Here is a 16,187-nt window from a genome sequence, read left to right on the forward strand (position 1 = left end):
GATACTTCTTAGAGAAGTATTTAAAACTTCCCTATTCAAAATTTGTGAAAAAGGAATATGGTCTGGGATGCATCATATTACCTTGGCAAGGGAGTTAAGTCAGCTGAAAAGTTATACATTGTACATCACGAGTCAGCTAACGTCCTCGGGAAAAAAAGAATATCTTGGAGAAGGTCTGCACAGTAAGGCAATACTGTAGAACGTCTGATTCGTTTCAAACGTAATCGCTTTTGTGAAACTGCATAAAGGTCTGGTTATGATATCGAGGTGTATGTAAGCAAGATGTCATCTAACATTGTTAATCAAATATTTGTTTTCCTCTACTCGAGTGAGTGTTTTATGTTATAAAGTTTTATTCAGACAATACCTTACACCAGGGAGAATAGGAGACACTGTAGATCATCCCTGCAAGTACAAATTGTAGAGAAAGCAAACGAGTGATCTATCCCTGCTGCAGGTTATCCCTGCTTATACAGAATCAGCAGGAGAATGAAGAACCTTGCTTTTAACTAAGAACCGTACCAAATATGCCTACAGCACGTGTGCTGCCTGCTACAGTGTTTGGCTTGGCATCGTAATGGCATTTGCAAGTTCTGAAACATCAATCCTCGACCGACAGACTCGCGGGGTATATATATATACACACACACACACATATATATATATATACACACACACACACAAGACTACTCCCATCAATGAAGGCAGCCTTTATTCTCCCCGAACCGTGCGAGTAATAAATTGTTAACAACGAGAGCTCTTTACTCGCATCGTGTGGAAGATTATGCGATAACGTATTTTGGTGGTGTGCATATCGAGGCTTGACTGGCACACGCAAGGTAATGATATGTATAATGAACGCCATTACATCAATTATGTACAGATGTTGCGTGCTTAGACTCTACTTGATCAGTGAAAGCATGTTGATCCTGAATCTGTGTGAATGAAACATTGTTGGCCCTGAATCTGTGTGAATGAAACATTGTTGGCCCTGAATCTGTATGAATGAAACGCTGTTCTTTCACGGATGTTTATCGTTTCAACAGTTCAAAATTGTATCGATTGCTTGCAAAACTTTTACATAATCGATTTTGAATCGATTTTGAATCGAATTAGTCGTGACTCATGGTTACTACTTGAGAAAACAGCTCATCACACTTTCAAACCAGCAAGACAGTTACAGTGATGCAGAAACTGTCAGGTGATGGTTCCACGATTCCGTCAAAGGGAATTAACGTCTAATAAAATATTACTCAAAATGCAAGTGATTATGATTTTGAACCACGGTCAGTATTGTTCCAACCCGTGTCACAGTCTTTCTTCACACAAATAACTTCACACAAATGGGAATCGACCCCAGAGTACCTCGTCATGACAGTCAACAATGAAACATGGACAGGATGAGGCACCATCTAAGCGGCATGGCAGTTTGTCCTACTCGACACGTTACAACAAAGTTACCTAACACGACATATTCTAACTGCGGAGCAGCGTTTTCATAGAATAGACAAACAAATACATTGATTACATTGACATAGCACTAGTAATCCGCTTTCACACCCTTACTGTTTGGTTTAGAGAGTAAACGTTCGTAAAATCCCTTTGAAAAAAAACACACCTTTAAATGCATTGGGCGTAATGGATGGGAGGTAACTCCAGCCTGTCGAATTGATCACAAAATTCCCACATAGGGCTTAACGAATGAACAAAATTAGATGTAAGGTCGGGGAGCTGTTACTTCATGGTCTCCATGTGTGGGATCAGTTTGAATTATTTGCAGTCTGGTACTAGTTAGTTATTTTTCCATATTAATGACTAATAATTTGTTTCAAATGGGAGTGCTGGTTTAAAAATATGACCATAACTGTGTTTCGCAATTAGTATTTGCAATTTCTGTAATTACTGCTATATCCATGCCAAACAGTTGAAGTTGCTCCCCATGTCAGTGGGCTTCTTGAATAGCACATTTAACTTCAATAAATGCTCTGCATTGTTCTGTGATGAAGTCAATGATGTCTGGAGTTTCTAGAGATCAGGGTCACTGGAGCGGCTCAGATACAAGTTAGTTTGGTCTAGCATGGGTGACAAGTCTAACTATTGGAGGAATACAAATCTACTGATTGGTAAATATCTGTCAAATATGATCTACCTGTATTTACCTGTCCAGAGAATATATCATGTTAGGTAACTTTGTTGTAACCTGTGGACCTTGAGTTTGATGTGGGCAAATGCTTTCAGCTATATTCCACCAACATTTCAGAGCTAAGTCACTGCAAGTGTGATGTACAAGGGATGCACTTTGCCATCAACAGGGTTGCATCTTTTGTAAGAGTCAGGATACATTTCCAAAATCACACAATATCTTCTTGTGCAAGGAGGAGCTATACATGTTATATTTTCACAATATCCTGCATGCCACAAAACAATATAAATGGGGTGAAAACAGAGTGCCAATTTTTCCTTGTAACCAAACATGAATATCTCATGCTTTAACAAATAGTGTTTTGTTTTCAGGACCATCTGATATTGTTTAACACAAGGGTAATGAGAAGGTGTCCACTCATTTCTCCATCCTTGTTCCTGTAAAACATCACAACAAACCAACTGTTTGCAAATATTTATAAATTTATTTTACATATTAGTCATATGTTAATAAACAATCACCTGCCACCATTCATTCATCATTCACACTCTATACACACAGCTCATCTCGTTGCTCCAAACAGTAATCTACAATGTACAAATGTGGAAACACCAACAAAACGATAGGTAGTCAGTCAAGTGTACAACACAAACATGTACAGGGGTCTAGTATATGCTCAAATGTTTATCAAAATCAATCCCTCATAATAGTAAAGTGGAATACAAGTTTTCAGCTGCACGAAACAGATCTATTGTCATGCGGTGTAAGTCAAGGAAGTTGTTAAAGACACACTCCGATGTAAATAAACTGATAATTGGATCTCACATTCATTGAGAACATGTTAAGGCTTCCACATTCCTAATACTTGAGCCATAATCTAAACTCTCCCTAAAAGTCACCATCACTACATGTTCTGTTTTTGCCTGACATTATGTCAAGGTAAAGATCTGAGCTGTCAAAACTGTTTCCCTTGTTATTACATAAGGAAACAACCAGATTTATGCACTATCAATTTATAAATTTACGGCTGATATGTTTGGAATGATCTCACACTGGGAGAATAATTTAGATCAAACTAATGAATGCTAAGCTGCTGGGCATGATTCTTCAAATGTTCAGTACAGGATAAAATGTTTTTCCCAAATGTGTAAGTCGAGGAATGAAGTTTAAGAAAATAAATGTATGATAAACTAGGTTGTTGATCAGATTGAACAGATAAAGCATGACATCATATTGAAGTCATGTCTACCACATTGCTATCATCACCAGCTCATTCAGTAAGGTAACATAGGCTAATTTGTGATGTAAACCAACATGAAAGTCAGTCACCTGGACATCATAAGACATAAAGGAACTGGCCATGAGAATGATTAGCCAGGACACACATCATCTACAAGAACAGTGTTCACATTGCTGTGTAAGCCTCACAGGAAACACAGATTCGGACCTCACAATCTGCAGGTTAACTATTCACTGGGCAATCAATTTCAAGAAGCAAACACATATGTATCATTAAAAAGTTGTACTTTGTTATAAAAATGGTTTCATAAAAAGTGATAGTTAATCTCTGTGAATGAGCAATAGCTTGTGCTATGAATATATCAATAAATTTAAATGATTTAATAAAAGCAAAATGTTTAGTCAAGACGTACTAATGTATTGATGATGAACATGAGTGTATGTATGAGGCTGAATGTTAGTCCATGTAAGAACACAGTGACAGCACATCATCACGTTATTCCTGAGTGTCATATGTTCAAATAAGCAGTTGGACAACACACTCAATATTTCATCATGACACTAAGTGAGATTACACTAAGTAAGGAGGCAGTTCAAAAGTTGGATATAACAACTTAATTCAATCAGTTCTGTGACACAGCGCTTCTGACGTTACTGACAGAACTAGACACCTGAGTCATTACCATTGTACAACCAATGTTGCTAGGAGACACCATGCAAAAAACCCTGGAACAGTTAATCAATTCTCTACAATGATGATATTAGTTTCAGAGTTAACATACAATATTTTCAGTAGGGGTTGTTATACAGAACTTCATGAAGTCAGTTTGATAGCAACGAAAATAATAATTCCAAAGCTTGAACTGCTCCTTTACTTACTTTGAGCGACACATCATTCTGTTTGCCATTAAGCTGTGAATTATTCTTCAATGAGGATTGCTACACAATGATGTAAAATACATGCAGGAAGCACATGGACATCCAAGCAGTTGGTAATTAAAGCAAACTGTTCGTTCTGTTGTCACAATACAAAGTTTGTAACTTCATACACACATACATGATGACAGCTTTAGAAGAGGGTGCTTTTCCTACACATATGACTAAGTGTTTTTTCTATTTGATGTGTTCCAAATACTATGATGACATGCTGAATTCTTCCAACTGCCATATCCCAAAGTTCATGTTGTATGGTGGTTTATTCATATTCTCAACACCCCCTGCCTAGACTGTTAATGTCAGTAGTGACCCTCCTTATCAATCCTATAGAGCTGTACATGCATTGTGTATAGGCAAAGGACGATGGATGATATTGCTATAGGACCGCACACTTCTGTACAGACCACAAGTGCCATAATCCTCTCAAACCAACAGTCCTATATACAGGCTACACACACTGAGGAAATGGCAACGATTTCACATCACATGTTACTTCTGTAGATAATGGAACTATATCTACTCTGTTCTTAACATAGAAATTCCAAAATTTAAAGCAGTATCTTTCAATGTCACAATCTTTAAACTTTGCCTAAATTTCACACAATAATCATCTCACACATCATCTAATTATTCATGTCTGATTTCTTCGACTTTGAAATATGAATGACTCTGTGAATTATAAGGTTTGAAATGAAATGTGTAGGAAGTATGAAGACAATGTTTGAGTGTTCTGTACAGCATGATAAACATTCATATCTTTGTCAATACAACCTGTCTGCTGTATATAAGCATTCATACATGTGTTACTTGTGTTGGATATATATCTACACCTTTGTAATTAATGTACCGGGAACTGATGCCTCTGTGCCTCTGTAATATATATTTGTACACAGATAATGCCACATAACATATTGCTCAGCTTCATAGTTAGTCTAAAATGTTCAAGTAATAAAAGAAGTTTAAAATGAAGTCTATTACCCCTCAGGATATACAGCACTATCTGAAATATATGTATTACATAAGAATGCATTCAAGGTACAATCATTATGTGAAATAGAAATCAACTCCATAAATTTGGTCAGAGTGTCACAGCCAAATCTACATCCAATGAAGAAGTGAAAGTGTGGCCTTCTGTTGTGTGGGGTATCTCAATGCTCATACAGATAAACAATATGCTTGTTATACAACGAAATATTCATTTCATTTGTGCTTTAAATCATACTTGGGCATGGTAGTGTCTGTTCAAAATGATGCAACATGTGCGCTTCCATTTTCTTCTACTGAAGTCTACGATGCATGATGATGTATCTGTTACAAAGTGTAGGACATGATACTTCATGTCAATGACGAGGGCGTTTGTGTGCGGTGAAGGTAGAAGACTGGGGTGAAATATGATGCATCTCACCTGACATGCACTCATACTGTAACATAAATACAACACAGCTTGAGAAGCATACAACCATTTTCCTGTTCTGAAATTTCATTGTAAAGCATGTACACTTCTTTGTACACATAATGGTTCAACTGTACATGTCTGTACACATTTTCTGTACACATGAAAAGGGGACATTTGAATCTATACTAAAATGTGGACACAATGATCAATATCACAGCTGATTATCCTGGAGTCAGCTGATCACAGGTAAGTCCAGATAGTCATGTAACGTATTAACTTCATATAGCCTTCACTCAGTAATACTCTATCTACAGGATCTCAGACAATAGTGCCATTCACTGACACATACCAAACATCTACATATTACATATTCACTGTCTTTGAATCTGCAACATCCATTTTCTTCCACGTCAGTTTCTACATCCACTGGCAACAGAATATAATATTCATTTTATTGTGACATTACCAAATGAATGTAATGAAAACATCTATACAATAAAACACAGCTGTGCATGAAATTAAAATAGAAATAGTTCTACATGATCTCACTAAGTACAACCCATATACAAAAAAACTGTTGTCTTAATTGTATTTTCATATGTCTGCACAAATATACAATTTTATTTACAGGGTTTAAGCAAGTAACGCCATGTTTCAGATGGAATATTTTGCTACTGATTCTCTTAGAGCATGACTGGCATAAAGAATGCACGTCAGAGGAGACTGTAAAAAAAATCCATAAACCCACATAATATCGGTACAAGCCTTGCTAAAACCTGTCTGTTGAATACCAGTTTTCTTTTACAACTTTGTAGTTTAAATTTTGGAGGAACATGGCAACTTGTATATGGAAGAAACTATGTATAAACAGAAATCAGGTGTATGTGTAAGTAAAAGGAGACAACTCTCATGGAATTGATATTCATATCGCTTCTTCTGTCGAGCCACAATAACTTAATAATCTGTTTGCATCCACATTTCCATATGTTTGGGGCATTTTGTTTTAAGTTTCTCCAAATCTGTCATTCTGTCACAATCATATAGGATGCCAGGTGGGGCATAATAACAAAGGAAAAGGAGATACTATTATTACAGGTATCAAATGTTGGTAATTTAATGCAGAACAAGGATGAACATACGACCAGTCAGTCACTTGTATATTTCATTGCTTTGGTAAGACAAGATAAGAGGTTATTGCCAGATGATATGTAGTTCCATCTGGCACTGACACGAAAATACATACAGCATTTTCAATCAAGTAAAACAATCAGAAGCAACAACTGTAAGCATATCATACAACTATACACAATTATAACAACAAACAATGCACATGCTTTCTCTATCATAAAAGTTTCAATATATCCTCTGTCTCTGAATGAATGTATGTATGGCACAGACATGTATGAGCTTGTGCTTGGGAATCTGTCCAGTCCCCAGTAATTTCTGAATCATCTTCTGTTCGACATGTCTCGCTGATCCTACTGCACGTTTCTTTTCTGCTGTTTCTTGTGGTTTTCTTGCATGCCACCATAGTACAGCTGAAGCATCGACAGTGGTATGCCAGGACCCCTCCGCACAATCCATGATCACAACACACATCAAACACTTCATGATGCTGCCAATGGCTGATCAGCATGCCGTGACCATACACTGGTTAGACAATTGATGACCAGATTCACCAACACTGGACAGTACATGACAGCCATACACAAGTCCAGTAATCCATATAATAGGGCGTACATACACACAACAGCCACACATACATCAGGAAGGGTATACTCATTCCTCAGAATCTCTTGGGCACTACCTGGGCAGAATGGCCATGGTCAACTAAACCCTTCATACCTGTACTCAGACAGCACAACAATAATACTGTTCCCTGTGTATTGTTAATGTCGATACATGTTTCTACACATCTGCACATACATTACCATGCAGTGTTCTAGGCCACAAACTCCATACTTTGGCTTCCTCTTACACATATGCATGCATGATTAATGTCTGCACACTTGGACATCGACAATCAACTAGTACTATCCTGTGCAATAGTATGACTATTTTTACTGTACACATTTCTTCTGTACATTTCGAACTGTACAAATAAAAATGTTAAAACACTATAACCTTCATCCTGTTCATTGCCAGGCATATACTGTAAGCATCTGAATCATTTGTTGTCTCAACATAACCACCACATGAAGGACAGTAACAGAAGGTTAAAGTCTGGACTCAGGTGTCATGGAGGTAAGACTTGATGTATGTACACAGATTTGCAGCTTGTACATGAGGTAAATGTTTGGTACCAACCATCTTGCAGGGGGACAGTACAATACATACCTCTTGTGAAAGATTCTAAGATCAAACATGTAGTCATTTTGGTCATGTGGTACTGCCATTTAAGTTTGACTGATGTCATCATCTTCGTATGGATGAAGTTTTTAAACATCTGTGACATACTTCTGTTGCAAGTACACATAATATGCCCTGATTTCTGAATGTCAATATTCACAGTATGAAGCATGTAAACAGTTATTCTGGATGTGTTCTCAACAGCTGATGTGAGGGCAGTCATGTACAATGACAAACATATCCTCAGAAAGAGATCACTCTCTCAGGAGTAGATTATGTGCTTGTCATCATGAGGTTGGTTAGGTGGACCATGGCTGTTACATAGGTCATTTATCGCTGGTACACAGGTAAACACAGAGGGCTTCATCAAGTATTATACAATAAGATGCATTTCAGTAGAATACACATCCATTCAGGTCATTCATCATAAATACTCAAAGTAATATGAATCCACAGGGTCTGTCATAAAGTGGAGTACCAATGAATACAATCCAAAACATGAACATAAAATGTTCAGGTCCTTTTAAACTATGAGGATGTTCATTCCATGCTGAAGAAACTGAGATCATAATGAAATATGTGAATGCTACGCAATGTCAACTTATTTGAGGGTTTGGTTGAAACGCCACAGCCAGTGTGGTTGTGATAATGTATTGAGTGCAGGATAATGTTCCTGATGTTGCAAACGTTACACATGGAACCATTCAAATACAGGCTGGACATAGTACAGTGCAAATTAAGTACATGGGATAGTGCAAAGAAAATGGAACTGCTCTTTGTATGAATAGAAAAATCTCCAGTATTCTATGAGCACTCTATTCTAATCTGTACATACTTTAATGAAAGTTTTCTGATTTCCTTTCATTTTAAACTCATGACTTAGGACTGCAAAAGCTAACATGAGCTCTTCTATCAGAAACACATCCTTCTCCATCAGAAGGTGACATCTAGTTCTCCTGGATTGTTTCTTCAGTCATGGGATCTCCCTTCTTTGAAGACTTTTGACAGCATGGCACACAAAGCTTTAGTTGCCCCACAGTTATGACTTCAGGATACTGGTGTACTTCAAGTATACTGCTGATGTGCACAACGGGGACTCCAAGTATACTGCAATGGTACTGCACAAGTATACTCCAAACACACTCACACACAGAAGCGGTGGTGCCCAGTTGTACTTAATTGCTTGCTGCCTGTGTTTAACATATAATTTGAATCCTATATACACTAGAACGAGCCTCCATCATACCATTGAGACCTTCTGACACCGTGGACTCTCTTGAGTCTTCTCCTCCATTAGGAGTCTGTCTGTTGTGTTGCACCCTGTGGGAGCAGACACGTATCTTACTTCTACATGATCATGATCAGGAGGAGTCCTTTCTGAGCGAAATTTCCGTCGGTGGTAAAATCCACATATTAAAAGGATAATGCAAAAAAATGAAGATATGGATGTTCCTATGGCTATGTGAAGAATCTGCACCCCTGCTGTAGTTGGACCTGCAATTGATGCAGACAATGTGGTCAGTAATGGTCATGTAGCATAGAAGGAATAAACACAAAATGAAATTTCAATATTCATTGAATGTTAAAATACTATTCACATGATAAATGCAATTAAACATGTACATTACATGAAATTATGTAATATTTTTAACTTGCTTTTATTTACTGATGTTCAACAAACATAATAAGTATGAATATGTACAAAGTTATTTGTGTGCAATAAGGTAAACACATTTTATCACAAATGGTTTAAGTATAGCCTATGGACAAATAAAGTAACACCTGTAAGAACAATCTGAAAGTAGGATGTGAAATCTGTAAATGGAATTTTGGTTTTGCTGAAAACAAAGCCATGCATTAGAAGATACAGCATATCCTCCATGACAGATGTTCCAACAATCAACCTGCTTGAACCAGTATGACACAGTTCTGTTCACAAGTGGTAACGTACTCAATTTTGATGAAAACTTCCTGCAAATAATACTGTTTTGACACTATGAGAAGGAGACCTATTAAAATTATCATAACAGACTAGAGAATGGTGCTAAAGCTGCAGTCAGCAATGTTCCAGCTACATGCAGGCATCCTGTGCACAACCTAGATTGTCATTCACCTGGTGCCCACTCCCGTGCCATGTTGTTACACACTGCTAGTCAAATCCTTTAGGAACATCACATTCAAGTTAGTCTCCTCTCACAACCAGGTCTTGGTTGCTGCTATGCTAACTCAGATATCAGATAACACTGTCAAAGAATTTGTGAGTTCTCTATATATTTGTCACTTGTTGGAACATATACCATGGTTCTTTCACAACCATGGAGATCATACTCAGGAGTTTTACAGGCAGTTATTTCATACTCAGTCACATTCCTGCAAACCGTAAACCTAAACTACACATGCAACTTGCTCCATAGGGGCTTGTATCGCTGAAAACAGTGTTAGAAAACCATATAAGTGTATAGACCCTACCCTAGTGCTATATCCTTTTATAGTACTAGGGTTGGGTCTATACAACTATGTGGCTTTCCAACATTGTTTCTAAGTGATACTATCCCCAGTGACTTGCTCCACATTTTCCTAATCATTCTCATTGAATGTATACAGACTGTGTTTCAACAAGAGTGAATGTATGTATTGCTGTATAATAGATGTATATATGATAGTTCACCTCATAAGACATAGAGGGTTCAATGCTGCAGTGAATACTACAACCAAAGCACCTGGTGACAAAATAATGCTGCACCAGGTCTGTAAGTAGGCTGTATAATATCACTGTCAGGTAGGTGATGCTTCAGTATTGGGCTCTGACCACGCTCATGTCATTACTTATCATTTTCTATTTAAACAGGCAAATTGTGAACAAGCAAGCTCATCAACAGGCCAGAGCTTGAAATGCGGCTGTATAAGCCAGGATCAACCCAGTTTCAGGGTACAAGTTTATACAGGACCTCATAACCTTGGAATCCAACAAATCTCCAATTGTGTCATATCTTAAATGATGTGAGTTAAATATATTTTAATACATCAATAAATATGTTAAACATTTTGAGCTGTTATTTCAGCATGCAAGGACTATGACAAAACTCTCAAGCCCAAAGGATTGGGGCAAACATGGTAGTATACAGCTGAAGGTTCTCCAGCCATCAACAAGGGAACAGTCTATCAGGGTACTGACAATTGTTGAAATACTGCTCTACCCAGCTGAAGATTGATGTAATAACAGAACTGTCTCTCCTTGCTTCACATCATCCACAGATACCTTTACTTATTGAAGTGTTTGATCTTGGAACAATATTCAAAAGTCTTATTGTATTTATTTACTCTGGAACTGAAGACCATTTCTTCTCTTCCCAGCATAATTCTTTGTATAACATGATGCAGCATAATTGTGTAGTGAATTAAATATTTTGATGAAGTCAGTAATGGTTCATCTGTATAATGACAGTCTCAGCCTCTTAATAATAAATCTGGGTAAGAAAATTTATCCACTGTTTTTTGTTCAATACTGCCAACAACAATATGTAGTTCCTAAATAATTTATAGTAGTTCTCAATAATCTAGTGGTTGACAGTATAAACACCAATTTACACAACTCGGATATAATGACCTACATAAGCCAGGCCAGCAGGTTTAACCAGCCAATCTCAAGAATCATCTCCCGAGGCAAGCATGGAGCCTGATTCTAACAAAGCCATACATGGGGAAACTACCCAAAACGTCTTCCAAAATGATGTTTCTAACGATACCAATTCAAATGCAAAGCTTTTTGATTTGAATACTTTTTAAATCATAAGGGTGTTTTTGAAAAGTCAAAGTTGTTATGAACAGCAGGATTTGAATCCTTGACATGCTAGATCACTTGTTGATGTTCAACTTTTATAATACACAAGAAACATTCTTTCAAATATGAAATCTACTCCATTGCTTAATACATACTGTATATATATGGTTTCTAGTGTATCAAATATGAAAGTGAAAGTACAGCACAGACTGTCATGGCATGAGGGGCATCAAGTAGCTTTCCTTAATCAATCATGGTGTCATTATCATATTGATTCACTTACTTTATGTTTAAAGGGAAATATTGTGTTTTGACCAGCTTCTTGCTTACCGAGTAATATACCATTATTTGCTATGCTGACTCTCATTTTCGCAAGACTTCTGTGATACCCTAACCTAGCCTGTCCAATATTCACCTCTGTTGGGTTAAGACCTCAAGAAGCTTTTACATGACCATTCCACATGAATTTTTCAACAATTGTCAAATCATTTATTGTTTATTTCAGAGAGTTTTGAAGGATTTGAACAGGAGGGAGAGCAGGACAGAGAGAGATAAGATTACATACCATGGGACCCATCACATTTCAATATATATACCGTGCCTGATTAATGGAAAACAAAATGAATTGGTGGATCAACATGCACATATACACACTAACTCGGACGCATACTTCGATTCCCTGCACCATGGCGCTGACTGCCATGGCTGCATGCACCTAACAAGCAGCATGGGTTTGTATTGCACAATCATGTAGTACTGGAATACCATCTGCCACATCTGGTACTAATGAAGAATTCACTGTTTGTCACACTAGCAGTGATGTTTTAGTGCATTGAACTGTATGTGATAAATGAGATATATCACATATATAGAATATATGATGAGGTAACTGCTTCACAATTGGCATAACTGTTATTTGTTAAACGTGTCTCTATATATGAAGCTGACAGTTGATTAATTATTTGTTGAAGACTGAATGTAACGTATTGTATTGTTTCTTTGGAGAATGATGCCAAATATCTCTTATTTAAAGACTGCCTTACTGACAGAGTAAAAAGAAAGTGCTTCTATATTCAAACTTCTATAAGTTTAGTTTACATCAAGTTACCAACAGCTTATATATCTCTAAATTTCTTGCCCACTAGAAAAAACATATTATTCAGACAAACTGTATAGAGTGGGTGTTAATGAATACAAATGATATTAAATATTACAAAATCAGTTCATCAAGACATCACATTTACTTTTAACTTTGACTTCAGTTAATACTGTGACAGATTTCCAAAACCAACTTTATAGGAACTATTTTTACACCTGTAAACTCAAATAAGATCACATAAACTAGTCTCCATAAAAAATGACTCCTTAAAAGTTTATTGTTGTGAGTCCCGATTTTCTGCATTGGTGTGCCAATACAAACACAGATGCCATGTTGGGGGTAGCTGCTGGCGCCAGTCAGCGCTACAGTGGGATACAGTATGCCTGTTCCACCTACCTCAATGTAAAATAAAATGTGTGAGAAAAAAGGAGTGACAAGTCACACTGAACACAATGATGACGTGGTAACTCAACATTGATGGTGCTCCGCCTATATTGATGGAAGAAAGGAAAACAAAATAATACAAATTGGATAGGAAAATACAAGTGCCCATCAGTTTCAATAACTGCAAACGGAAGTATCTTGTTAGGTCTGCTAATATTGTTGCTGAACCCCAACCAATTTCTAAACAGTAGTATGCCTGTCTTTGTTTCTTCGTTAAAACAGTTTGACAAACAGCTCCCCATCAAAGATTTACTGCAGTCTGCACTGGACAAAGAACAGGAAGGTGAGACTATATTAAAACACCAGTGTGCTTTAATACTCTCCTACTGACCTACTGCTACTCTTTCAATCCTAACAAGTTTTTTGTAATGCATAAGAACAGTTAGAAGATTGATCAGTCTCAAAACTTATGATGTGTCATCAGTGTCATGATGTCATGTAAAATCTATAACAGTTACCTTTGTTACATAGAAAACTATGATACTTATAAACCTACTTCAAGGTCAGTAACACTGGTACTATATGTCCTGAATGAGTGAGTGAGTTGAGTTTTATGCCACTTTTATCAATATTCCAGCAACATCATGATGGGGAACACAAGAAAAGGGTTTCACACATTGTACCAGTGTTGGGAATCAAACCCAAGTCTTTGGTGCGGCGAGCCAATGCCTTAACAACTGGGCTTCCGTAATGCCCAAGATATTCTGGGAGGACAATCACATGTTCCCCCTCCACATAAAGTTTGGTCAGTTGAGTGATGTATTATGAAATTAATTTTTCGCAAACTTGGTTTGATAGTGCACTTCTATTTTCATCCCCAAATTCAACAAAACATAATAATCTGAGCTGAACAACATAATATGCATAACGAGCTGAAACAAAGAAGAAAAGGTGAGCTTCAACTATACCCTGTGCAGTACAACATTACTCCATATATGTACAGGAACACAAACTGGCAGAGGCAAAGCAAATGCTGCTCAAAAATGACACCCTAATTTAAGTTACAACACATAAAATAATATTTTGTTACTAAATAACATCCCATATGTGAGGAAATAATCTTTCAACACTTAAAAATAAGCAAGGGCAAAGATCATATGACAGTTAGCTATAAACATGGATTTTCTAAGAAATGTTCTCAAACCAAAAGGATCTAATTCTCAAGTCTTTGAAGGGCATTTAGAAGTGAAATACATAAGAATGAAGATTTTTTTGGATATCAACTTCTTTATTATGAGAACACAACGTCTCGGAGTTAATGGTTACTCCTTCATCAGGTTCATCACCTGATGAAGGAGTAAGCAGTAACCCCATCACCTGATGAAGGAGTAAGCATTAACTCCGAAATGTTGTGTTCTCATAATAAAGAAGTTGATATCACCTGATGAAGGAGTAAGCATTGACTCCGAAATGTTGTGTTCTCACAATAAAGAAGTTGATATCCATAAAAATCTTTATTCTTATGATCTAATTCTCATTCATGACATGTTGTTCCCACACAAATGGCAAATCCATTAATCCTTCCTGTTGTCAGATTTAGGTGTATATCTGTATGGACTGGCTTTATCTCTGGCTATTTACCCAGCAGAAAAAGTCCATATTTCCTTTCTTTACTGATACATTCGTACATTATGTTTTATCACCACTGTTTCAAGGCAGTTTCTGGAATCTGTGGGTCAGAGATTGATTGTTTGCTGGTGTTCACACATGCAATTTAGAAATTAAAACAAAGGAATAACACCTACTGGAAAATATCTTTGCAATTCTTACTTTCTTTTCTTCATAATCAAAATCCTTTTTCAATTTATTTAAAGATGAGACATGTGACATGACATCTAGATCAATGGCTCATATGATGCATTTGTCTCGGTTGTATTTTCTCTGAACATTTTAATCTGCTATAGAAAAGACACGGTGTATTTCAGGTGTAGTTCCCTGAATTCTTCAATCTTGTTATATTGGAGCTCCTATGTTAGATCTACATTCCCCCTGCACCTTACTAAAGCACCTCATACAGTATTAATACTAGTGCCAGTCCAACATTCAGTGCACCGTGTGTCTAGTTAGTTCTCAGGAATCCATCCAGAATGGATCTCATAAAATAAGCCAAAGGATCAGATCCTGGAGTAAACATTTTCATGTGCAACACTATCTTCAACTGAAAATCAGCTACATACATGATACTGGCCATTCAGTTCTTTCTAAGTTGTGTACCAATAGCACCTCCAACTAAATACACATCTAGGTGTGTTTGCTAAACCAACTATCACATGTCTCTACCATGATGGCTACTGCTACTCTGGCTCATGTTTTCATGTAATGGATTCTCATAAATAGTTGGCAGTGAGATACACAGTTCATGGTAGAAGGGAGACAACTCCTGTCTACTTACATTCAGCTGTTTCATCAGATTCATCACTTCGGCCACAGTTTGGTAAATCATTGCATTTCAGTTCAGATGATATGCAGTAGTTGTTTTTAGCACACTTAAAACCAAAGCAGGTCTCTGAAACAGAATATTTCAACACTTGATATCTGAACAGATTAGGTCAGCATTCTATAAACATAATATACAATGGTGTATATCCTTATGTATTTGCATAAATAAGGGAACAAGGAGGATATAGTTTAAGTGTAAGGGATTACTGACTGGGTAAATATGTGTTGTCAAGTGTGCAAAAATCACATCTACCTTTTGAAATTTTTTTGTCATTTCTAATGCAGAGCTCAATTACAAGACCCTCCACTATTTTAATTGTTTCCATTAGTTATTTTCAAAAACATGAAAAAGCTTTGATAA

General features: G+C 36.9%; 1 protein-coding gene across 3 annotated transcripts in view; it reads right to left on the reverse strand.

Annotated features, from left to right (window-relative positions):
- Positions 1-2,607: 2,607 nt before the first annotated feature.
- LOC137287364 (dorsal-ventral patterning tolloid-like protein 1) overlaps positions 2,608-16,187 on the reverse strand; it is a 207,048-nt gene continuing 193,468 nt past the window's right edge. For 2 of the 3 annotated variants that reach the window (XM_067819621.1, XM_067819620.1), the window contains 2 exons: positions 15,780-15,893; positions 2,608-9,557 (listed from right to left, as the gene is read on the reverse strand). In XM_067819621.1, the coding sequence (XP_067675722.1) occupies positions 9,304-9,557; positions 15,780-15,893 (368 nt within the window). In that variant the 3' untranslated portion in view covers positions 2,608-9,303. Of the gene's footprint in view, positions 9,558-13,339; positions 13,433-15,779; positions 15,894-16,187 lie in introns of all 3 variants that reach the window. The other variant, XM_067819622.1, reaches the window with a different exon arrangement.

This window comes from Haliotis asinina, chromosome 6 (genome assembly GCF_037392515.1).
Source record: "Haliotis asinina isolate JCU_RB_2024 chromosome 6, JCU_Hal_asi_v2, whole genome shotgun sequence".
NCBI lineage: Eukaryota > Metazoa > Mollusca > Gastropoda > Lepetellida > Haliotidae > Haliotis > Haliotis asinina.